This window comes from Terrapene carolina, unplaced genomic scaffold (assembly GCF_002925995.2).
Source record: "Terrapene carolina triunguis isolate 2854851 unplaced genomic scaffold, T_m_triunguis-2.0 Scaffold85, whole genome shotgun sequence".
NCBI lineage: Eukaryota > Metazoa > Chordata > Testudines > Emydidae > Terrapene > Terrapene triunguis.
The window spans coordinates 16,879,466-16,904,881 of record NW_020664436.1 but is presented as its reverse complement, the minus strand read 5'-3'; the positions used below and the strand labels follow the sequence as shown (position 1 = coordinate 16,904,881).

Below are 25,416 nucleotides of genomic sequence, written 5' to 3'. Positions count from 1 at the left end.
TTCTTCTCCCCCCAACCTTTCCCAGCATTTAAGGACTGGGTAAAATAGTGGACCATGAAGAATCTCCTGGAGATGAGGAAAAGTATGAACCCTAAACATTTAGGAAAGGGGTTTAACTTTTCCAAGGAAGAAAAAACAGAAGAGGGGGGCAGGCCTATAGACATAAGAAACAACAGATCTAGGGCTTGTTGTAGAGTGGGGTGTATGTAAGTGAGGCATGGGATTCACTATAAGTATGAGTGTGTAGAAGGAAGGGAAGACTAGCTGTTCACCTCTCAGCTGGTTATGAACCTCCCAGAGTTATGCAAAGAATCTCTGCCCATGTTCATGATCTCCTCTGTGCATAAACTGTGGTGTGCAAATGCATGTGACTGGCAACCTAGGCACAGTTTGAGAGGGTGGTGGAGTTTTGATCTAATTATTTTGCACAGCTCAATCATCAACAGTAGTAGAATTATCTGTTGTGTAGCTCACAATACAGATACCTTAGGGTACACACATTAAAACCCCCCTGAAAACCCCATTACATGTAGTACAATTTTCAGGCAACTGAAAGCTTTGCCTGGGAGATTTATAGAGGTGTTGCAGTACAAGCATTTTGTACCATAATCATTTTCATAGAGAAGATTATCAAACATTAACTTTTTTGAGTGGAATGTTGAAAACCTGAAGGAACTATCAGTAGTTAAAAATTTCATTTTGCCTGAGGAGTGGCTGTCAAGTGGTTTGCTATGAATGAGTGGTAACATTCCCTATTTGCTACTTTGCCATGACATCCTATTTATAGCTGAAAAGAAGGCAGGTGGCGGAATAGTTTTGGGAAAAATCAAATAGTGTTTATCTGCCCAGGCTGCCAACTTACATCGCTACAATTTTAAAGCATTTGGTCTATATGTGTCTGTACTTGGATATTCCTAGGCAAGCAGTTCTACTCAGTCCTGTGGCTGGAGAAATAAGGTCATATCTAGCACCACAAATATTATCAGAGACCCAAATTCATTGGTTTGTATAGAACAGATTGTCTCTATAAGGTTATTACGAGCCTGGGTAGAAAAGTGGCTCTAGGTAAGCAATGATACCAGGCTGATCAGACATGGCATAAGGACATTGGGTGGTGGGGTAGGTTCTTGCTGTGCATTACAAAAGTGAATACACACTCAGTATCATTACACTTGTATAAATGCTGCTGCACATAACACAAAACCTAATCTCCTAGAATAAAGTGATTTTAAAAGCAGTGCAAATGAAAACATCTGCGTATTACTTGTGTTATATGAAAAAGTAGAGAGACTGAAAATATATTTAAAATATCTACGACATGGAAACATTAAACTCCACCCCATTCAACTGATATTGTTATATGTATTCCATGTACAAAAAGAGAGACTTTATTAATGCAGTACTTTAAATTCTCAATTTTAACACCTACTAAATTACTAGAACCACTCCATGCAGTAAGTAACAAGTCTGACTTAGTTTAGCTTGTTAAAACCATAGGCTCAGGTAGTATAAACAATAGGAATAGATGAATATCTGTCACAACAGATGTAAACTTACTAATGCCTGTCAACATTGATGTTTTGAATTTTTTTTTAGTTTAAGTGTATTGCAATATGTTCATTTAATTTTTAACAAATGTATTGCAGAAAGAAATTATACAAAAAGCACGGTGACCAACTTTTGGCTGATGCCTGACACAAACACACCCAAGAGCAAATTCTCATACAGCCATAGAACTGCAGCAAAGAAGTTAGCTGCTACGCGTATGGGTCCTTTGCATCATCAAGGGCCTTTAATGCCTTCAAACCAGGAATGATGGAGGCATAAGTAGGCATGCCCAGGGGAGAGACGGCCTGGTCTTCATGTTAATCACGAGGCTAACTGGAGCCAGAACATGGATGTAATGTTAACTCTGATTTTGCAATCTACATGTGTGCCCTTTGAGAAGCTGCTTATAACACCATCCCATAATTTAGCCTTAAATCTTTATTAGGGAGCCATTTTGCCATTAGAGTAGCAGCAACACCATCTCTTACAAGTTAAAGACTAAATCCAAGACTTTCTATATATTATGTAATGTTGTATAAACTTTTAGGCAGATATATCTATGTAAAAAAAAAAAGCCTTAGGGAAAAATGTTAAATATTTCATAAGCATTCAACTTGCAACCTCAGATGTTGTATGCTGACAATCATCCATTAGGATAAACTGCCTCCAAAGGAAGAGAGATTCATATTTTATTACAGTATACCATTCTTATTCTAGTACTATCCATCAGGAGGCATTGTATCCTAGTGGATAGGGCACTGGATTGGGACTCAAGACCAGGTTTCTATTTGTGGTTTTGTTAGTGACCTCGGGCAAGACATTTAACCTCTTTGTGGGTCTCTTTCCCCATTTTTAAAATGGAGACACTTAGCTCTTAGCTGTTTTATAAAGCACTTTATGATCTATGGATAAAAAAGTGCTATGTAACAGCTAGTAAATATTGTTTATCATCATTGTTACTATATTAGGCTATTTATTTATTTAAATAAAAACCAAAAAGTAAAATCCTTTCTGTACCCAAGATAGATGGTTAACAGTGTGGCTCTTGTTCAAATGGTACCCATAAAAATGTCTGTTTTGGGAGAACACTTCCTCGAGACATTGAGAGCCCTAGATATGCCAAGAAGTGCCTTCATGCACAAGAGACTTCTTCGGTACTTCTGAAGTTTTTAATGACTCATGGCAGTTCATTCAAAATTGGTCCTGGTGGACATGCTATATCTCACCAGCTTGCCACTGAAGTGAGGAGAGCCAGGATGGGTATGCAGTTTGGAAAGGCGATCACACTCCGATCCCTGGGAGGTTGCTCTGGGAAAGGTTGGGAAGCTGGGGGAAGAAGAATCAGGCACTTTTCACTAGGAAAGCATAATTTCCAAACATGAGGCTGGGTTAAAAGACTATTGGCTCACACTGAGTACAAGGAAGCATGTGCTTGCATGACGTTCCAGGAAGGAATTCTGACAGGAATTCCCCACTCCTGCTGTGGGGATGGGGAGGAAAGTAAACTACTTCACTTCTTTCTGGGATGCAGCTTGTGTCCCCCCCAATACTTGTGCAGCTTCATCTCTGACCCAATTGCTCATATGTTGGGGGTGGATATTGGGTGTGCAGCTCCTGTTTTCTTTCACTGCTAAGGCTGCAATGAAAAAAGCCCTGCTGCTCAGGGACTTCAAGGGGACTCATTACTTCTTAATTCCTTGAATGGCTGTGTTAGAGTTAGCCAAAATCTAGTCCTCTATGAAGTGTGCAGCTATCTGCTAATTTTTAGATCTCCTCCTCTGAACAATATTAGGTGAACTGCCCCAGGAACAATTAGATGCACCTAAAAATGGTAAAAATTGAAAACAGTTATTTCTATACCCACATACTTTTAAAAAGCTGGGGGCACTTATGATTTTAACAGCCCTCCTGATGGTTACAATAGTAATAGAAAAGCATAATTCTGGTTGTAAAAGGGCAATTGAACAAGTAGAACCTAAGCTCCACTCATATTCTCAGCCATTCATACAGAGGAGTAGCTTGTTAAAAAAAAAAAAAAAAACACCTGGAAATAATTACACTGTCAAGAGAGAAAAAAGGGATCGGAACCCTTTGTCAGACATAGAAAAGGACAGCGTACATAACCACAGCTAACCTATTTTCTGCAGGGCAAGTCATTGCGCTGTAGTAGGAGAGTCTCTGCGGGGATGGACTCTGCACTTTGCAGTATTGGCTACTACAAATGCTTTTTCTCTGTGTATCACAGTAGTCTAGAAATTGTTGGATTCTCTCCAGCCATGGTTCTATTTTTGATGCCCCTGGGGAGCTTTTCCACACCTCCCCCCCAAAAAATTAAAGTCAAAGTAAAATAATTTTACCTTTTCCCAGTTGAATGGGCCATTTCCACCTCCTAATTTAACAGCATAAGTAACATACCATTTTTGTATTGGTGTAATTTTGGTTAGAGCTGTGAGATTTTTACCAAAACAGTTATAACTCAATTATACCAGTATAAAGCTGTATCTATTGATATAGCGTACCCCCTTTATCGTCCATCAATGAACCCTACCAGTATAAGAGCATTTATACCTGTATAACTGTGTCCACACATTGCACTAGCTACTACCCCTGAATGGTAAGGCTCACAGTTCATTTAATACTAATCCACCTTTTTCTGCCCCTGATTTGTTGTGTTATGGAAACCTTATATTTCCCAGGTATGGGATATGAATAGATTAGTAATGGTGATTGTACTAGTATTGTAATACTAGTCAAATTCATGCAGTAACACGCCCCTTCCTTGGCCAAATCAACTTCCTGTTCTTTCATGTTAGATTGACAGTATTGCAGGTATGTAGTTATAAATCTACACTACATTTTTGATGCTGTGTCCTTTAGGTCAAAGATCATGCTGCTTTGCCAAAAAAGGGCAGTAGAGCAACAACCGAATCATAACATATTAGTCTAGAGACTCAAAAGGTGAGGTGTGGCATACAACTAAAATGGTGATCATGATTTGAAGGTAGGATGACTCTCCACTCTCTCATGTTTCTTCTACACTTGAAAGACAATGTTCTTCTCAGGTATCTTTGAACGGCATTTTCTTTTTTTTTAAATAAAATGTTAGTCTTAAATGTCTGGGGGATGATATGCTAGCATCCCATCAGACAGTCTTTTCTGGTTCTAATACATTTATCAAACACCAGTACTGTGTCCAATCAGTACTGTCGATCACATTTGTCTCAATGTACAGAACATGAGATCAAGCTGTTCATTGTATGAAACAGTAAAGAACTAATTTTAAAACTAGTGTAATAACATTCAAAAAAGGTACAAATGCAAATAAAAAGAAAAACCTATCAGTAATATATATAAAATCAGATGTATTCTCCTAATCTGCACTAGAATACCTGCACATTTTTTTCCATAAGCACTACAGTGTGACCAACTGGTCAACATAGAAATCTCTCACTATAAAAGGTGAGATCATAATCGAATATGTGCTGGTAGAAGACACACATGTACATCTCTCAGAAGAGGAAGTATTCTGTCTGAAGTGCTCTACAGAGCCTGTGAGGAAAGAGCCATAATGTGTTACATTCCACACCCCAGAACTCCATCAGATCTTTACAAAGGAGGATCCTATTGAGGATTATGCTGAATGCAATTTTATTTCATCTGTTAAACTTTCAAGCCATTGGAGTTATTGTTATTTCAGAGAGGGACATTTCCATCCCCATATAGTTTTATGTAGATATTTGTGATGGCCCTTAGTTTCTTTACATTTAAATTATTAACATACAGTTTCAGAATATAGTCCTATTAGCATTTTTAGATATAAGATAAATTGATATAATTAACTGGGCCACTGAAAGGGGACGATACGATTACAGTTACAATAAATAGGATCTTGCTCTTAATATAAACCTTCATTTAAGCAACCCAAGAACATTTTAAGCATACTTACTTGGAACCGGTAAAAGGTGCCATCATCCTTTAGTGTTAGAACATGGTCTGAGATTGGAAAGAAATAGCCATGGGCGGCCATTAACGTCCCCAAATGTAGAGCTTCCACTGTTGGGATGGGGGGAAAGAAAAGAACATTAAAAAAATTAAATCTTTTCTGTATTTACAGCCAGGGACCTTTACGTGACATTTCTTCCTGTCTCCTGTGAGTAAACACCCAGCTCTTTTACTATTTAATATAGAGATGGCACCAAAATGATTCCTCTTCCTAAGGAATTGATTTGTATTTCTCCCATTCAAAAGCTCTTCCTCTGCATTATCACTACCTTCATTACTAACTCACTCCATCCATTTCTCACTGAGAATTACTGCCATTGTGTTGTCTAACCCCTTCCCTTCAGAACAGGTCTAGAAGATGACATGGTGTTAAAACAGCCTGGGCTGGTAGACATTGACTCACCTACCAGTTGCACCAGTGTGATAAGAGATTTCCCTAAAATCCCCAGTATAGACAATGTATTGAAGAATGGCTTTAATTTATCTTAGCATATAAAGCCACAGCCAATAAATATATGTGTTAAGCATTACACACGTTCTTATATTTCCATTGTACCATTGTTCAGTATCAGAGATTGAGGTCCCAGGATATTGACTACACACTTTGTAATTATTACAATTCTCCTGTCAGGAGAGCAGAGCCATACTCTAACAAGAGTGGAATTGTATTAGTTACACCATGTTCTTCCTATGGTAGTTGAGTTCCTTGGCCCACAAGGCTAAGCTATTTTCCACTAATCCCTCCAAATAACTTTACAAGCCAAACCAGGCTCTGGAATATTTATATACCCATGAAATAGACACAAAACAATTTCTGCCATTTGAAATTTTGACAATACTCTACCAAGGATGGACCAATGGCATGCATAATTTCACTTTGAAAAATCTGTTACAGTTTTATGTGCAACACAATGTTCAAATTGGTAAATGCCTATAGTTTTGCTTTCTTTATGTTCGTATCATACTTTAAAAAGAGGTGACTCTATTGTTGTAAATTCCTAATACTTAATTACTAGGTTGAAATCCCATTCCTCAGTTTTTCAGCATGGATCTATATTGTATATCCTCTCTAAACCCTGGAAGTAGCACAGTAACACCAGCAAGTCTTTGTGGCACTGGAGGAAATTACAGTCACTACATCAACATAGGAAAAAATATCTATTCAATCTGTTTCCTGTCCTTGCTACAAAAGTCATTGTGACAAGGATGGATTAATATTGTGCTTTTTTACACTTTCTTATGTTAGTCTTGGCTATAAGAATGAAACATAGTTCTGTTGGCTCACCCATATTTCATGAGCAATATGTGTAAACTCTCTCTTTCACCTGTCCACTCACCTGAACACTTTCAACATGAGTATTTTAAATTTTTCAAGAGGATGAGTGGGAATTTTTAGCTGCTCTGAATCCACCCACCCTCAGAACCCCCTCTTGGGTTCAGGGAGAGGCAACTTCCCCACTTAGCCCAGCTAACCACAACCCCAATTCTGTCTCTGTTCCATGACAAACATCTCTTGCTCCAGCAGTCTTCTGCAAACTAGTCCCAGTCCTGATGGCATAGAAATTGTCATCCTGGAACAGACAAATGATAGAGAACACATGCTGGGCTTCATCAGACAGTCCACAGTCTCAGATGCTTCAGAGAAAAGAACCAAACCCTCATAACAGACATTCTTGGAACAACATGCCCACAAAGAAAGTTTCTTGACCCTAGACTGTTAGTAGATCTGCCCTGAAACATGACAGTTTGTACCCATATGAAGTTTATCCTATCTAATGTAACCGCAGATATTCTTGTTATTCATATATATTTATAAGCCATTAAATTCTACATCTTGTGCCAATGAAATCCAGAGGTTATTTAATAAATAAATAACACCGCACCCCTTGTAATTATTTTAAAATCAAATGCCTTTTAATTTTAATATCCTCCTTCTTTCACTGTGTAAGTGAGTGAATATCAAAAGACCCTCTTATCTAGCAGCTATCTAAATTATATCTATCTTTGTGTGGGGGAAAGGAGAGAAGAAAGAGTGACAGACAGATACAAATTGGTTAAAAGAAGAAATCCACCAGTCTCTTTTTTAAAGTAAGATGGATTATGGATGGCTGGGTTTTCAAGGAGAAGGACAGAAAGGGTGGCACAAATAGGAATAAATAGTTTTAAAAACTTGTAATAGTTTTATTTATAGTGATACAGTACAAGGAAACAACCCAATGCCTTTTCTCACATCCATCTCTCCTCAGTTTCCTTCCTCAGAGAGAAAGACGGAGCTGACTGGACTCCAAAGGCATGATCCTGCTCTCATTGAAGTCCAAAGCAGAATTCCCATTGACTTCAGTGGTGCAGGGTCAAGCCTCTGGAGGGAAAGGAGAGCAGTAAATGATGATATCATCACGTTGATGCATGTCAATATGAAGCACCAGAATGTCTCAAACCTTCTAAGTCTGAACATAAATTTACTCTTCTATACAAGATGTATGACTGTAAGGATTGCACATTTACATGGATGGCAACAGTATACAGAGTTACAATAGCAAGAATGAAAAAAGAAAATATCAGGTTTGGAATAAATATAAACCCTCAGGGCATAAGCTAAACTAATGGAGGTTAGAAGGAAACAACCTGTAGAGAGAAGTTATCTGATAACAGCCTACTCAGGGTTCTTGTACCTTTTTCTACAGTAGCTTGTGGTGGCCACTTTTGGAGACAGGATACTTAATGAACTAGATGGTTTGATACAGCACAATTCCTATGTAACTGAAGAAATGTAAATCCCATAGGAAAGCAAATTTCTCTTTGAGATTTCTAAAGTGTTATTATTAACATAACCAAGGAAAATTATGTTTAAATTTAAGTTTAACAGTGTCCTTTTAATATTTCTAATAATGCATACAATTGTTAATATAAAGTAACTTCATCAAAAGTATGTAAGTAGCTTAGGATCCTAGTCTCATTGACTTTCAAAGTCACTTAGGCACTTTTGAAAATTTTACACACTCTCAAACACACCTTAGCTATGTCTTCAAAACAATTCAAAAAGTCATTGCTCTCCTTGTGCGCTATGATTTTTGAATATACCAGTTAGCTCTTGAAGTCGGAGGTACTCAAAAGGCATATCTGAGATTCCGGCAGTGACTTCAATGAGGTTCTGCATGCAAAAGTATACAGAATAGGACTTGAAATGTGCCTTTATGGTTTGTGAATGAGAACTCTAAACAAGACTATTAAATCATCAAGTCTACTGATTTAATATTGGTCATAAGGGACCCTCTAATCTTACAGAATAGCAAGGTGACACCAAAGTAATATGCTTTTTCCTTTCCCCCTTATCTTTCTTTCCGGGACTGTAGTAAGAAAACCCATAACCCATAAAATATTAATGGTTCTGACAGAGAATAGGCTGAAAATGTCTTTACCACACTGTTCGCTTAACTATTGCTTAGGTCTCTCAATGTTGGCTCATTTTACATATTATATGCTGCATTGCCATCCATAAACATAAGAGAGTGGGCTAGAAGCAGAGTTTCAGCCTCCTACACTGAGTTCTATTACTATAATAGTTTGTTGTGAGATTGGCAGGTCATTTGTTTGGACACACTGTACATTTTCAGTTTTGAAAAAGATATTTGGGATAGGCCGGAATTAGCTACTGGTATGTGTGACATTCTAGTGCCAAATATAATATGGATGTAGCCCCAGATACTCAGAACTGCTGTGCTCGTGTGCTATGATTTTTGAATGCATCGGTTAGCTCCAGAAATCAGAGGTACTGAGAGGGCAGATCTGAGATTCCATGTGGGTGCTGGAAAGAAGGAGATTGTGACTGTAAGGAGTTTGTGTATGGCTAGAGCAGGGGGTGGGGGAACAGCAATAGCCAGAAAATGGAAACAGCTGAAGGAGGAGGCAGTTAGTGGGCCTGCCAGGTCACTCTAGATGTAGAGGAAGGTTGAGTATAGTGGGGGCAGGAGGAAAGAACTTTAAGGCAGCAGTCAAGAGTATCAGATCCTTTCATCCCTAAACACAGTCCTTCCAAGTAAGCCTTGGGGCGCTTTGGCAGGACACTGATCCCACTTGTTCTTCAGCTAGAGAAAGGACTTCCAATCCTAGAGCTGTCAATCCAACATCTTTTCAAAGCACTGCTGCAGTGCCACCAAAAAAAAAAATATATTGAAACACAAAGAAACTTAGCTACATAGCAGATCAGAACTTTTCTAACCTGGGGAATCTGATGAAGATATGTTACCAACTTTATAAAAAGGATGTTTTTGTCTACAAATACTGATGCTAACAGAGCCATTTCACTTTGCAAGAATGCCTCAACCCACTTCCCACCAATGAAAGGCTAATGCATGGGGCAATTATGTAACCTAGGCTTCTTCACTACACTTATTATTTAAATAGCTACCAGTTAGCTTGCTTAAAATTCCAGGTGCACATTTCTCCATTAACTTCAACCTTAACTTGTCTGTGAAAAGTACTAAGCATAGGGAAATGATCATTTCCCATTCCTTCTTTGTGCTCATTGGGGATAGTTTAATTATGTCGTATATTCAAGACTCCTTTCTTCATTTCCTACTTGTATGTAGTTTATTCTTTCCCTTTTGAAAAGTACAAACACCTCATCCCAAGTCTTCCCCTCTATCTAGTTTTCGGTCTTGCTTAAAGGCAATATATACCCTGGAATTTTAAAAGCAAGCTTTTCAACCAACCGTGTTTCCTAGATCCATATGATATCTGGTTTAGTTCTGATTTTCAGTACATTTTCTTTTAGTGCTTGGCCATTGCACCCATGTGAGTGGAGTTCCCATCTTTTAGCTCCTCCTCCAGTCCAGACATGATTTGCAGGTGCAGTCAGGTGGGGACACTGCAGCCCAAGGCAGCTCCATAACCCCTTCCAGGTCAGTGTGGGTTTATATACCTTGTCATGGGCACATTCAGTACTATCTTCAATTGTTCTACAACGATTAGATATGACAACTTGAAGCACCTTATGAAAACTTGAGAGAGAGAGAGAGAAGTGGGGTTTAAGAGGTGTAACAGAGTAGAATTTGGCTTCCTCTGTGGATTAATTATTTGCCTTTGAAAAGGGTCACGTGTCTGTCATGGATATAAGCCCTCTTCAGTTTACTATGGTGTAAATTTTTATGATTGAATATGACAGTACTCCATATTTCCAACATGTGCATCATTGATTCTAGAGCAAACAGCCAGCCATAGCTAAAGCAGAATTGATAACATATGTGCAGCTCTGTTAGAAATGGTGTACATACGCTGCTGCTATATACACATTCATATTTTAGTGAATTAAGCATTTATTTTTTTAAGCTCTATGGGTACTTTCTCCTTTGATTTTGACCTACATTCCAGTTACTATACTTATGATGATGACGACTATCTCTCTGCTTCTGCTGATGTCATCAGCTGTCATTGTCTGTGCTATGCATTTAGAAAAATCCATTACAACTGAGCTAGCTGCTATGGTTACAGGTAATATCCTTTGTGATGGGGGTTCAGGAGTCAGACATTTGGGTGCCTCTTCCTTCTATGGAACCTCTGTCCTCACTGAAACCACACTCACTGAGTGCTGCTCCCATTGCAAATTCTGTAGACTAGGTGGGAGGAAAGGAAACAGTTTACAGTGTCTTTGATTTGAAGGAGTGTTTAAAGAATTTCTTTCCCTGTGTGTGCGCTTTTCCTCCTTTAAAGAGAGAAAGCAGGTCCACAGAGATAATGTGAATTCTCTCCTGGTCCCAGTGTGAGGGTGGAAAGTAGGTTGTATTTTAGTACTTTAAACTACAATTGATCATTTTGCTTTTGCTTCTCCTGTTCAGTCCAGCAGTGAAAGGACAGCAGGCATAGAAGATAGCTAAGAATAAAGGCAGGTCTAAACTACAGCTTAAGTTGATATAACTTACATCACTCAGGGGTGTGAAAACGCCCTCTCCCGCCCCCCCGCTACCCCTCATATGACACAAGTTTAATGCTGTCCACACCAGCTCTATGTCAGTGGGAGACACTCTCCCGCCAGCATAGCTTCTGCTTCTCGCCGAGCTGGACTAATTAAGCTGACGGGAGAGTGCTCTCCCATCGGCATAGCAGGTCTTCACCACACATGCTACAGCAACGCAGCTGCACCAGTTCCAATGTAGCACTGTAGTGTAGACTTGCCCTAAGTGATAATGACTTGGCATTCAGCACTTACAATGAGCACATGCTTCTGAAGTTCTGTGTCACTGATCCCTTTTCCAGGCAGCAGCTCAGCACAGGAATGGATTTTATTACTGCGATTTATTCCAGAGTCAAACAAACAGGTTACAGGCTGGAACACTATTTGCTGAGGATGCAGGTCAGCTTCCAATTACATTTTGGGCTAAACCATAAAGAGTAGGTATGTGGTTTTTATTTCCATCCCAAATAAAAACTTTATTATAGAAGAGTTAAGGTTGAAAGCATGTTTTAGTAGAAGCCTGCTAACATCCAAAAGCAGTATCACTTTCTTTAGGGCTTGTCTACTCAGAACATCCAAAAAATTAATCCAAATTAACTGAAAGGGTGAATTTGAAGTGGATTAGTTAAATCACATTAAATCCCGATTGGAAGCTGTTATTTAGAACTAAAGTAGCCCTAATATGTTTAGCTTAATTGACTTTGAAAGTGGGGGGGAGGGGAGAAGACCAGTGTTTAATGAGTGTGTCATCAAGACCACTCTCCCAGTAATGGTGCAGCAGACGGCAGGGCAATATTACACTTCTCAGCAAAATAATTGCTAATTAATCTGCTTGTACCTGCATTGTTCTGTTCACACACACAGCAAAATAAAATTCAGCAGCAGAATGAACCACAAAATTTTAAGCTTTTCTATGGTTTTTGGCACACAGATCATGAACAAATTAAGACCCATAACCGACGCTATCAAGTGCATTTTGAAAGAATTCATATCTTGTGAACATGAAGCAGCTCTGTCAAAACACAGCTCCATTTCTGCCTCTGATTGGAGGCCATCTTTTGTCTTAGCTACCATATTTCACAAGAGAGTTATGGAAATGGTTGGAGTTGCTACAATATATTGGTTGACATTTAATAATGCCCTGGTGAGGGTCTGGGCATTATTTAATTTCTTATATCCCCATTTGCTTTTCAGTATTATCACTTTTACAAAGCTCTGCCAGCACCATCAGGTCCTATCAATCATAATGGCAACCCAACATCTTATGCCACGTGATGTGTTTAAGTTGAGGTGGGTCTCAAACCTTCACCCTATAAACACCATGAGTTTATTTTATATGTAGCGGACCAACAAAAATAATGATGTTGTAAAATATACACAGAAAAGTAGGACCTAAACTACAATTTCTTGAAGAAACTTCCGACCCCCACAGCAATAAAAGAAGTGAAAAAAGTATTGAATTATAGAAAGGAAGATAGTCCCAGAGACAAGGAGTTAAATCCTATTGCAGCCTAATCAGTCACATAACCCACCTTGCTAACATACCCCACTATTTTTAATTTCATGAAATATTTGGCAAATATTTGTATTAGGGTTTAAACTTAGACTTGGATTGCTTGGCTTCCAAGAGCACAAATGAATTGGTTACGGTCTCCTATTAAAAGCTGGCTTTTCGTCTCCTAAGAATACTAAATTTTGAAGGACTGGCCCAACTGCTTCATTGACAAATAGGTAACACCTCAAACCCTTGGGCATCATTCAGCAATACAATGTAACTGCCACCCCACACATCATGTTGGCACAAGTGGAAGGGCTGGCATTATGATTTGCAAGGTCCCAAGGTGGTGGCAGGAAGAGAATCAGGCCAGGAATTGCCTAGTGCTGCAGGTGTAGCATATGACAAATTTCTCTCTTCCTCTTTAGTTCTGCTTCTAGTGGAAGAGACCAAGTTGGGGTATGAATTGCAGCATTTGTGGGGCACTTAAAGAGCCTCAAACATTTACCTAGTTTGCTTTGTGCTTAAGGCTAGATTTTCCTTAGTGGCACTGAAATCAAGCAGTAAAAGAGATTCTCCCAGCTGCAAACATCTAATAGATGCACTTGTGTTTCAGAAAAAAAAAAAAAAAAAATCACTACTTGGCTGGAAAACATTTTGCAGTCAGATATCCATTTCACGAAACATACAGGGATAAAGAAACTGGCCCTAAACTATTGGAACATGGACACAATTCTTGCACAAAAAGATTAAGTGTTTATTTACATCAGATTAGCAACTTTAAAGAATGGAGAAAACTGTTTGGCTCTCTGTCCTGCCCATTGCCATAAGTGGTCGTATAAGGACTATGCATTTGTTCTCATTTCAGTACTATGACTGAAGATTTCTATTTTCAATTTTATTCATTAATAGAGTTCACACTCTACAGGGATATATTCTGGCCCTTTAAATTTAAAAATCTGGAGTAGAATCCTGGCTCCACTGAAGTTAACAAAACAACCACCGACTTCAGTGGGGTCAAGATTTCACCCAAGTTGCACACTGGCACTTCCTCAGAACTTAAGGTTTTAGACACAAAAAGGCTGAACTCTGAGCTCTGGATTCCTACTATGCCTGTAACAATAAGCGCATCTCTGGCTGGCTAGGAGCATCATACAAACTATCACTCAGGACTTGGAGAATTCCCCTGATAGCTGGTTTAACATGCCATTTCAGTCTAGAGAACAGCTAGTTCTCTTAGCATGGACATCATGTTCTTCATGCGAGACTCAACATACATTTGGAGGTGGTAGAGAGGAGGTTAAACATGGGAAATGAGAGGCCAAAAGAGGAAAAACTTCATTTCTTATTTATAGTCCTGAACTCCCTACCTCCAGAAGGCAAGAGCCTTTCTAGCATACATTGCTAGCAGAGTCTAGCTGAGAAAATGAAAACGAAATCTTTAGGTATTTGGAGCCTCTCAATAATACCAAAATGAAATGAAAAATATCAGCACATCCTGACCATTGCATAGGCTATATTTTTCCTCTTATTTCTCTGGGATACAATCCTGTTCTACATCTCCAGGGGGTCACGGAAGAGCCAACATTGAGTGTAATTGGATCATTTTTGCTCAAAGCAGAGAGGTCATGCAAACTGGATTCTGCAGCACACACCACTGACTATGGATTCAGAGATTTTGAAGCCAGAAGGGACCACAGTGATAATCTAGTCTTATCTCCTGTATAAGAGAGGCCACAGAACTTCCCCAAGATAATTCCTTTAGCACCGGAGCTTAAAAAAATCCCATCTTGATTTAAAAATTGACAGTGATGGAGAATCCACCATGAATCTTGGTAAATTGTTCCAATGGTTAATTACTCTCAATGTTTAATATTTACATGTTATTTCCAGTCTGAAGTTGTCTAGATTCAACTTCCATCCAGTGGATCATGTTATACGTTTCTTTTGCTAGATTGAAGAGCCCATTATCCAATATTTGTTCCCCATGTTGATACTGATAGACTGATCCAGTCACTCCTTAATCATCATCTTAAGCTAAAATAGATTGCACGCCTTGAGTCTATCACTATAAGGCACGTTTTCCAATCCTTTAACCATTCTCATGGCTCTTCTCCAAACCTCCTTCAATTTATCAACATCTTTCCTAATTTGTGGACATCAGCACTGGACACAGTATTCCAGAAGTGGTAGATCAGAGGTAAAATAACCTCTCTACTCCTAGTTGAGATTCCCCTGTTTATGCATTCGATGATCGCATTATCCTTTTGGCCACAGTGTCGCTCTGGGAACTCATGTTTAGCTGATTAGCCACCATGCTCCCCAAATCTTTTTTCAGAGTCACTGCTTCCCAGGATAGACTCCCCCATCCTATAAGCATGACCTGCATTTTTTGTTCCTGGATGCATTTGCAATGCCGACAGACCCCCATCATCGGCGGGTGGGATCGAACCTGGGACCTCTGGAGCTTAGTGCATGAGCCTCTACCGCATGAGCTAAAAGCCAACTGGCTGTTGGCTAAGGCTGTAGAGAAGTCTGTCTGTCTCTCCCTCTCTGTCCCTCCCTCCAGATGGGACAGAACACTACACCCAGGAGGTGTGTGGGTTACATATATATATTTAGCTTTATTAAAATGCACATAGTTTGCCTGCACTCAGCTTACCAAATGATCCAGATTGCTCTATATTGGTGACCTGTCCTGCCCCATTTTTTGTATGTGGGTGGGTATAGGTAATAGCTAGGACATGACCAAATGGTCCAAGCATTGTTTGAATCTATTGGCCACCCATACTTTGTAGTCCACTTGTTCTGGAGTGGGCTACAACAGATAATTTTGCTGAGTCAAGGAAGTTTGAAAGAAAGGTTTTTTGCAGCTGGGGGATGGCAAGGAAAAGTTTAGCATGAAAATCTTGCTACGATTACTTTTGGCTAAGATGAATCACTAAATACCTCAAATCTAAGCCTGTTTTGAGATCAGTTACTAGTACATCAACCATTAATTTTGTTTCATTATCATGAACTGCTATAATATTCACAGAACACCCACGTGTGACCAGGCAGTTCAGATAACAGAAACATGCAACAATAGGTAGAATAATAGCCACCTTTTCAACTTGTCTCTATAGTAAAGAAAGGGGAAAAAAAAATTTCTCTTTTCATCTTCCTTACATCAGTTTCCATACCATACCACACCGCTAGCTAACAAAAGACAACATAATTTGTTTCTTTTAATAAGGAGAATATTGTGCTTTATTGTCCAGCAGGAGTAAAAAGCTGGACATTATAATACAAATACATTGCAGAGGCAGGTGTCCACAGATTAACACAGGGATGTGCTCCCAATTAAAGAATCATCTATATGCAGTGATGGTTTAATTTGAACAGCTGGTAAATATTATATAGATCAGCCTTGCAAAGAACTACTCACCCACTCAGAGACAAACATTTTATTCTGACAGGAAAGTAAAATATTTTTTATCAACAGAGTAAAGGATGAGCCAGTAAATTTCCATGACACTTTTGCAAGGCTACCTTTTATAATCGGATTTACATATTATTCTAATAATAATCCACTCCTGTATGACAAGGTTGTCCACTTCCACTACAGTGGAGGATTTGTGCAACAAGCAGTGGAGGTTTGACATAGTTCAGCAGCACACACTATTATTAAACTAAAGAAATCCCTCTGACTTTCAGACAGACGTATAATTAACTAGCCAAAATGGCTGAAGTGATGCCCAGCCATACATTACAGAAACTTCTAACAGTGTAGTAGTTGCAGAAAGGGAGGTTCAGGGCAGGCCTCACTCCTTCTCCAGTGGCAGCAGCAGACTATGGAAGCCAGGGAAGGGGAAATGACAGCCTGCTCTCTTTGTTGCCATAGACTGCACTGGAATGAAGCTGCTACAGAGAAATGAGTGCCCTGATTGCTAGAGATTGGTGAACTGGTATAAAAAGCCTTTGAGGAATGTGTTGAGCAGGCAATATAGTCATTTTCAATTACTGGTCACTTGATTATTTTGTTGTACATGGGTTTTGATATCATGTCGGCTGGTTATTCTTTTATATAGCTAGCAAACACAGGAGTTGTGGGGGGGGGGGGGGGGGGGGTTGCTCTCCAGGTGAAGGAGTGAGGGTTTTTTGGTTTGTTGTGTGCTTGCTTGAAGATTACAGTGTGGTCTCTTTGGAGGCAGTGTGCTGAGCCGAGCAGCCTGCAAAGCTAGGCTCAGAGCTTACTCAAAAGGCTCTAGCCTGCTATCCTTTGATCCCTAACCCCTTTAAGATCCCTTGACAAGGGGGCAGGGCTAATTCAGGGAAAACAGGGATTTACAAAGCCAAGTTCTTAAGTGACCAGAGATGATAGGGGACAGGAGCAGCAAACAAGGGAGTTTTGTGAGGGGCTATGAGAGGTGGACACAACAAACAATCCCAACTCAGGACAATAAACCCACCTCAAAAAAAATACCTCCAGCAGATATAAAAAAAATAATGCAGGCAGATATACAGCAGCAGAACAGGGACTGTTGAGTTTATTGCATTGAATGACGCATGTACGATTACCTGCCTCCTGGGCCTGTGCTGTATTTGTGTGGGGCGCAAGCAAGTCATGGCCCTGAGAGACAGAGTACGGGAGACAGAGAAGTACCTAGATGACTCTTTCAGGGACACAACAGAGTGTCTGACAGTCTCTGTGCTGTTAAGGAGGATGAAAGTCTTAGGGAAGGAGAGCATCAAGCTGGAGCACAGGGAGACAATTCCACATCCTTTTAGATGATGTCATGGTATCCTCTCGCACTGAGGAGACCCTTCCTGGGGAGGGATGCCGGGTACTAGGAAGAGTAATGGGGGATTTGATTATTACAAATATAGGTTGTTGGATGTGTGTTGACCAGGAGAACCATGTGTTAAATTGCCTGTCAGGTGTGAGGGTTACAGATCTCATGAGATACCTAGATCATTAAAAGGGACAGTCACAAGGGTGAAATGCCTGGAAACTGCATAGAAAAACTGTTTAAAAACACTGATATAGGCTCAGACTAAATAAATAAAAACAAAACAGGAAGAGGAATCAAAAATGCCACCATGGCAAGACAGCTGAGTAATAGTTAAAAGCAAAAATGCATCCTTTAAAAATTGCAAGTCAAATCCTAATGAGGAAACAGAAAGGAGCACAGACTCCAGCAAGTCAAGTGTAAAAGTATAATTAGGCAGGACAAGAAAGAATTAAGCACACAAAAATAAAAAAAAAAAAAAAAAAAAAAAATTAAGTACACCAGATGCAGGAAGTCTACAAAATTGTGCAGTGGGGCCACTGCACAATCACGATGCTAAATGAGCACTCAAGGCAGACAAGGATGGAAGCTAAATGAATTATTTGCATCGGTCTTCACCACTGATATGGGGGAGATCCCCCACACCTGAGCCATTCTTTCCAGGTGACCCTCTGGTCTGCAGGAAAATCTGAGGAACTGTCTCAGTTTGAGGTGTCATACAAGAGGTTTTGGAACAAATTGATAAATTAAACAGTAATAAGTCACCAGGACCGGTTGGCATTCACCCAAGGTTTCTGAAGCAACTCTGATATGAAATTGCAGAATTACTAATTGTGGGAGGCAACAAGTCGGTTAAATTAGCCTCTGTACTGGATGACCAGAAGGTAGCTAATGTAATGCCAATTTTTTAAAAAGCTCCAGAAGCAATCCTGGCAATTATAGGCTGGTAAGACTAACTTCTGTACCAGGGAAATTGGTTGAAACTATAGTAAAGAACAGAATTCTCAGACAAATACAAATGTGATATGTTGGGGGAAAGAGAGAACACAGCCTTTGTAAAAGGAAATCATGCCTCACCAATCTATTAGAATTATTTGAGGGGTCAACAAGCATGTGAACAAAGGTGATCCAGTTGATATAGTGTGCTTACTTTCAGAAAGCTTTTTACAAGGTCCCATACCAAAGGCTTTTAGCAAAGTAAGCAGCAATGGGATAAGGAGGAATGTCCTCTCATGGATCAATAACTGGTTAACAGATAGGAAACAAAGGGTAAAAATAAATGGTCAGTTTTCACAATGGAGAGAGGTAAACCGCAATCCTCTAACAATCTGTACTGAGACCTGTGCTGTTCAACATTCATAAATGAACTGGAAAAAAAGGGGTAAACAGTGAGGTGGGAAAATTTGCAGATGATGCATAATTACCCAAGATAGTTAAGCACAAAGCAGACTGAAAAGAGTTACAAAGGGATCTCAAAACTGGGTGACTGGGCAACAAAATGGCAGATGAAATTCAATGTTTATAAGTGCAAAGTAATGCATATTGGAAAAAAAATAATCCAAGCTTTACATACAAAATGATGAGATCTTAATTAACCATTACCACTCAAGAGAAATCTTGGAGTCACCATAGATAGATAGCAGCAGTCAAAAAAGCTAAGCACTTGAAATTCCCCTGTTCTGTTTGTTCTGTCTGAAGCATCTAGCACTGGCCACTGTCAGAGACAGGATACGGAATAGATGGATGGCCATTCTTAAAATAACTGTCAGGGCACCAGGAGATAGTGATAGGAGTCTTGTTTGGTATTAAAATTGAAATATAAATAAATGCATATATATTTCTATAATTGCTGTTTCCTAGTTATCTTCCATATTCTAAATACAATTTTCAGAAGCATAAATATAGCCTTTGCTTCAATGTTGCTCAACCTGTCACAGTTATTATGGTAGTTAAAAGCCAATACCAGATGGATCCCCTTTGATCTACATTTTGTGAAAGTAAGCTTCCATTTGCTAGGGATAGCTCGAAGCATGTGCTTAGCAATGTTTCATTAATGTGTGCTTTCAATTACTGGTGATATAAAATTATTTTACAGTTGGAACTCTAAATATCTGACCATTTATTTACATTTCTTATTCAGCTATGGTAGCAAACCTCATTATTAAGAGCATATGATAGTTTCTACTGAAGGTTTATGACTCCCTCCCCCCACCCCTTCTTAAACTCTCTGGTCTGTAGGAACATTTGCATGAGTGAGGTGGCAAATGTTTGGAGGAACAAGTGGCTTCAAGATAGACTTTTTTTCATTTTCTGAACAGTTTTTTGTTTAAAATCTTGTTGTTTATCTGAAAGAACTTGGCCTAGAAACTCCAATATTATTTCGTTCATTTGTCCAGAAATCACTAGTACAGAACATTAAATTAGTATTAATTATTGTTGTTTTGGTAGACTGAGTGGTTAACTTTTGGACATATTAGGAATATTTGAACCCTACCACTCAGCAGAATTTGACACCTTCCTGGTAAGCCTCAGAGTTTACCAACTCCAATTAACAAAAGATAAGGTCCAAATTTTCAGAAACAATTTCCAATTCTGGGTATATCAGTTTTGACTGCCCAACTGGAGATACATAGGTCTGGATCCAGAAAGAGGTTTAGGCACTTAACTGCCACTATGGGCATCTACGTCCAAAATTTATATCCTCAAAATCCCTGTTCATCTGCTACATAACTCTGTAGGTGCCCAAAGTCCCTAGGCACCTAACTTTCCACCGGTGAAGTCCCCTAGGTGCCTAAAACCCCACTCAACTCACACCTAAGCCCAGCAGGATCCATAAACTAGTCATTGCCCCACATATCTTTGAAACCACTTACTGGAATGGGCCCTGCACAAACAACACTGCAGAGTGTCCTAACCACTGGGTTATTCTGGAGCAGATAGTTCCCAATCTCTGCAGCTGAAGCTGTTCCATTGTATATAAATAATTAAATATCCCCTGGAACTGGAACCCATGTAAGTACCCTAACTACTGGGCTGTACAGTCACTCACATGCTCTCTGTCTGAATTCATATTTAATTATTTATACAAAGTGTAAAAGAATTAACAGGAGAACTTCAGAGAGCCCTGAGCCAGAACCAAGTGGTTAGGGTTCTCACCTGGGATCAGAGACCCCCAAATTCAAGTCTATTCTCCACATCTGGCAGATGAGGGAACTGAACCTGGGTCTTCTACATTCTGGGGGAGTGCTCTGATCAGTAGGCTAAAAGTTATGAGAGCCATGGCACCACCCCCAGCTTCTCCTCCTTGTTTTTTGAAAGAAAGGGCTTTGCTGCCTAACTCCAGGACAGGGATCGTGGCGGTGACACCCAAGAAGAAGGAGGTGCCTCCCTTCAGATTAGACTTCAGTGCCTACATCCCTTTGAGGGCTAGGGGTTAGGCCACACCTCACTCCTGAGCATTTCCTCTTGGCTTGCTTGGGTAACTCTCCACTCAGCATATTGGACCCCATTCTTAGATGCTTAACTCTCTCTGTGCATTGTATAGGGAGCCTGGGCATCTAACTCAGGGCTGTGGACATAAGTGAAGCGAGGTCAAGTCCTCCCACCCCCAAATTTCTGCTCAGCCTGCTGGGGGCAGGGGAGAGGGGCTCTGTCCTTCTGCTGCTGTGCCTGTCCCCCCAGCACGCTTGGCCTCTGTCCCTGGCAGCTGGCCTAGACGGGGAGTGGAAGGGGCAGGACCAGTCACTTACATGTCAGTTCTCACTCTGGCTGAGGGTGGCTGCTCCAGGTCACTGCTCTGTGCAGCGCAGCGGCTGCCTATGAAAATCCAGCTGGGGGAGGTGGCAGCAGCTTGCCCCCTCCACTCCCTGCCTGGGCTTGGCTGCCGGGGAGAAGGGCCAAGCAACCCAGGCCCCCCCAGCACGTTTCCGGCTTGCTCAGCCCATCCCCGGCAGCAGGGCCTGGGCGGGGATCAAAGGGGACTGACCACCACTGCCTACCCAGCTGGGCTGTCTCTCTGGGAGCTGCTGTTCTGTCCCCCTCTTTACACTGTGATGCTCCCCATATCAGGAGGCACAAGTCATCTATGGCTGTGGATTACACCAGCTGGCATGGAGCCTAAAAGTTAGACATTGAGATGCTAAGTTTAAGTTCTCTTTGTGGCTCTAAACCTTAATGTCTGATTTTTAGTGGCACCTATCAAACAGATTTTATACAGTGGTGGAGCTAAGTGATCCCAGTCAGGATTAGGGCCCTGTTGTGAATGATACTGTTCAAAGAGAAGGTAGACTTGGACTCAGCCTGCAGCAGAAACAGTGGGGAAAAAACAAAAAACAAAACAAAAAAAATAATTCACAATTCCAATGACTGCCCTTCCTTCCCAGTGCGATAGCTGCCTTGAGAGTAGGGGACAGTGGCTGGGTGTAGCAGCTGAAGACACCAGCAGAGATTGGAGGAGAAGAACAGTGTGTGGGGGAGAGGAAAAGGGGAAATTAATAGACTCCTCTCTTATTACAGAAGTGCTTCCTAGGTGGGGAGTCTAAATCTGGGGAGCAGACTCGCTAGTCACGCTCTTTAAAATGCCTGTCTGGCTTCTCATCTTCTTGTGAAGATGAGAAGCCACCCAAACAGAGATCCTATTCCTTTATCCCACAACACAAATAGTGCAGAAACACCAAGGGATTTTCTGGAGAGTGAAAGCAGAGAAATGAATTCAGGGGGAAGGCAGAGAAACAGAAGGAAGGAAAAATTGCAAAGGGGGAGAGAAAAGAGAGAGACACCCCACATTAGTGGCCATTTCTGAAAATTTAGGCCTAAATGATTTGTCCAAGGTAACCACTCAATGTCCTATACTTAATCTACTACACCACAGTGGCTCTTAGGCAAGTCACTTAACATGGGACCCTCAATGTCCCCATCTGTAGTGTGGATAGCTATACTTACCTATAACTGCTTGTAATGAGGCCTTCACTTGCCCTTGCAACAAATCAGCTATAGACCCCTTCTGAGTGCAATCACTAGTGCTTTTTATTTTCAGTATCTGCTCCAAACCAGCAACCTGAGGGACAGCTAGCTCCTCCAGCCAGCAGGGCTGTACAGCCTTTAGCAACTGTAGCTGCCCTATCCTGCCCTGCCAGCCTTATATAGCCCCCTGGCTAATGAGGCCTGCAGGTGCTACTCTTCTAGCAATTTGGTGTGGCCTACTCAGCCAGCCCCAATTAATGCTTCTTAATTGGAGCTGGGCTAACAGGGGCCTGGCTCAGGACCTCCTAGCCAGCACCCTGTTACACTGCTATATGAAAATGCAAAATATTTTTAAGGTCAGTCAGTGGAAGAGGCAGGATTGGGCCCTACATTAATACTGCTATTGTGAAGTACAGTTCAAGTATTGTAAGTATCCAAACAGTTTTATTTTTATTTATTAGTATTGTCATTATCATGTTTAGTTAGATCTAATTAACTTGCAGCAGATCTGGGCAAGATGAAATATGATATCACTTGCCCTCTTTGAATATGTCCATACAGCATTTTACATGCATTATACCAGGTTTCAATAACATTATCTAGACATACATTATAATTTATATAACAATAGCTACATGTATTCTAACAGGTTGCTATACAATTACCTATATCTTGTTATACTGATAATGGTCTATGCCTTACATTGCCTTTCATTATCTGTCACACAAATAGCTTCTAAGGAGATTTTTCAAACTTTAACAGGCTGTACAAAATATAGATTTTTGGACTTGTTTTATTCACTACCGGAATGTAGATGTCTCTAGGGAGAAAAATGCACTAACTGTTTACAGAGAACATGGCAAACTGCACAGAGCAACTGCAGTATCTTATGTCAGCAAGGAAAGGAGAATACTGTGTCTTACTGGAACTGCAGGCAGAATTTAGGCACAATAAGCACGAGGTAAATACCAAACTTAGATTTTGGCCAGGCAACCATGATCAGCATCCCAACTCTTGTGAAAAATACCAAAAGATATTCAACCACCATAAGTGCTTAGGAACTTGGGTTGTGTTTCATCCAAAAAGAAGCAGCACAGTGCCTCCTCATAACAGTATGATGGGGATTTGGGGGCTAGGAAGGAAGAGGGCCACCTCTTGAACCCTCACAGCCTGCAGCACTAGGGGATCCTCTAGAACTCTCCCATCAAAGTATAATGGCCTACCACAGTGATTCTCAACCCAGGGAGTGGGGTAGTTGATCATGCTAGTCCAGGTGCTTGTGGTGAAAAGGAACACAAAGCAGAGAAGAGAGCAGTGGGGGTGGGAAGACCTGAATGATTTTGAATGGAACTTAAGTGATGCTAAGCCCTGCTCTGGCCCCCTCAACATGGGTTGAAATTCACCCCATGTTAAGAGCTGTTAAGACTCCATTGTTCCCCACAGGGCAGCATTCACAAACACAAAGTCTCTTCTAGTTTTTTAAAAGAAAAAGATATGAGCTACAGCAAAGGATTCTCTAGTGCTGCTAACACCATGACACCATGTGTTGATAAGCCTTAATGTTGTCATCTTCACACAATTCACTGCTAAATTCTGAGAGTAGCTTATCTTGGACCAGTGCAGATATCGTTAACACTGAGAAGAATAATACTTTGCCATTCCTAGACACTTCGGCCATAGATTTTAGATGATGTTTCTCAACATCTACAAATGCAGAAGTAAAAACCAGGATTTTTTAAGACCAAACTCTATTCTTCAGATGGACCATTTTGATGAATGCTTTACTGTTATAGTGCAGAATCATATCTATAGTTATCCATGAAATCCAATGCATATTGTTTTGATATTTTTTTTTAAATTTAATAAATTATATACAAGACACCTTTTATTTCAAATTCTGCACTCTGATCTCAATAGAATGCTCATGCCCAAAGAGTTTGTCTTCCCTACAGACTTGCTGCAATTGATCCAATTTTGAGTTACTTATCTTTCTCTGGCCTAACTTAAGAGAATGTGATCACACTGCACATGTAAAAAAGCAGCTGAGTTCCACACACTTGCTGTAATGCCCTGCGTCCACACTGGCACTGCATTCAATCATGGGAGATACAAACTTTTTTAGAGACCTATTTCATGCAACATACCTCCACAGCCAACTGCGCAGTTCTATGATGGGTTTCATGGGCTATAATGATGGAACTTTTCTGCCCTCTCTGAGGATTGTGGGCAGAAATGATACAGCTCAAGAAACCCTTCAGTTCAACTTAACAGGCTCCTGCAGGATTCAGATACTTTGCTGTCATCTTATGTTGGAAGGTGTAGTTTCTGTTCATCCCAATAACGTAGGCTGTCTCAAAATATGTCTTAAAATATAAAGATTCTTCCCAACTGAGTTATCCAGTGCCACCTCTAACAGATGACTCTCCTTTGCCCTTACTAATTGGCGCTAAATGCTAAAACACTGCCAAAAAAAAGCCCCACCCCTCAAACCATTATGGTTACCGATATAAATACCTTCTGATGACTTGAGTTTGGGATCCTGTGACACTTTCTCAGGCACCCAGAAATATGAGTCATCTTGTTATCTTCCTGCCTCAGTGAGGGAGATATTTGCTGGTGCTAAACTGGGTGACAGCTCCCAGTCACTTCAGACTCTTAGCCACCCCAGACAAACTTCTCAGTATTCT

At 40.4% G+C, this 25,416-nt stretch overlaps 1 protein-coding gene across 4 annotated transcripts in view; it reads right to left on the bottom strand.

Annotated features, from left to right (window-relative positions):
• The window catches only part of RGS7 (regulator of G protein signaling 7), a 397,552-nt gene that overhangs the window by 95,060 nt on the left and 277,076 nt on the right, over positions 1-25,416 (bottom strand). For 3 of the 4 annotated variants that reach the window (XM_026649548.1, XM_026649549.1, XM_026649551.1), the window contains exon 4: positions 5,495-5,601. The exons of the other annotated variant lie outside the window; for it this stretch is intronic. In XM_026649548.1, the coding sequence (XP_026505333.1) occupies positions 5,495-5,601 (107 nt within the window). The remainder of the gene's footprint in view (positions 1-5,494; positions 5,602-25,416) is intronic. 4 annotated transcript variants of the gene reach the window in all.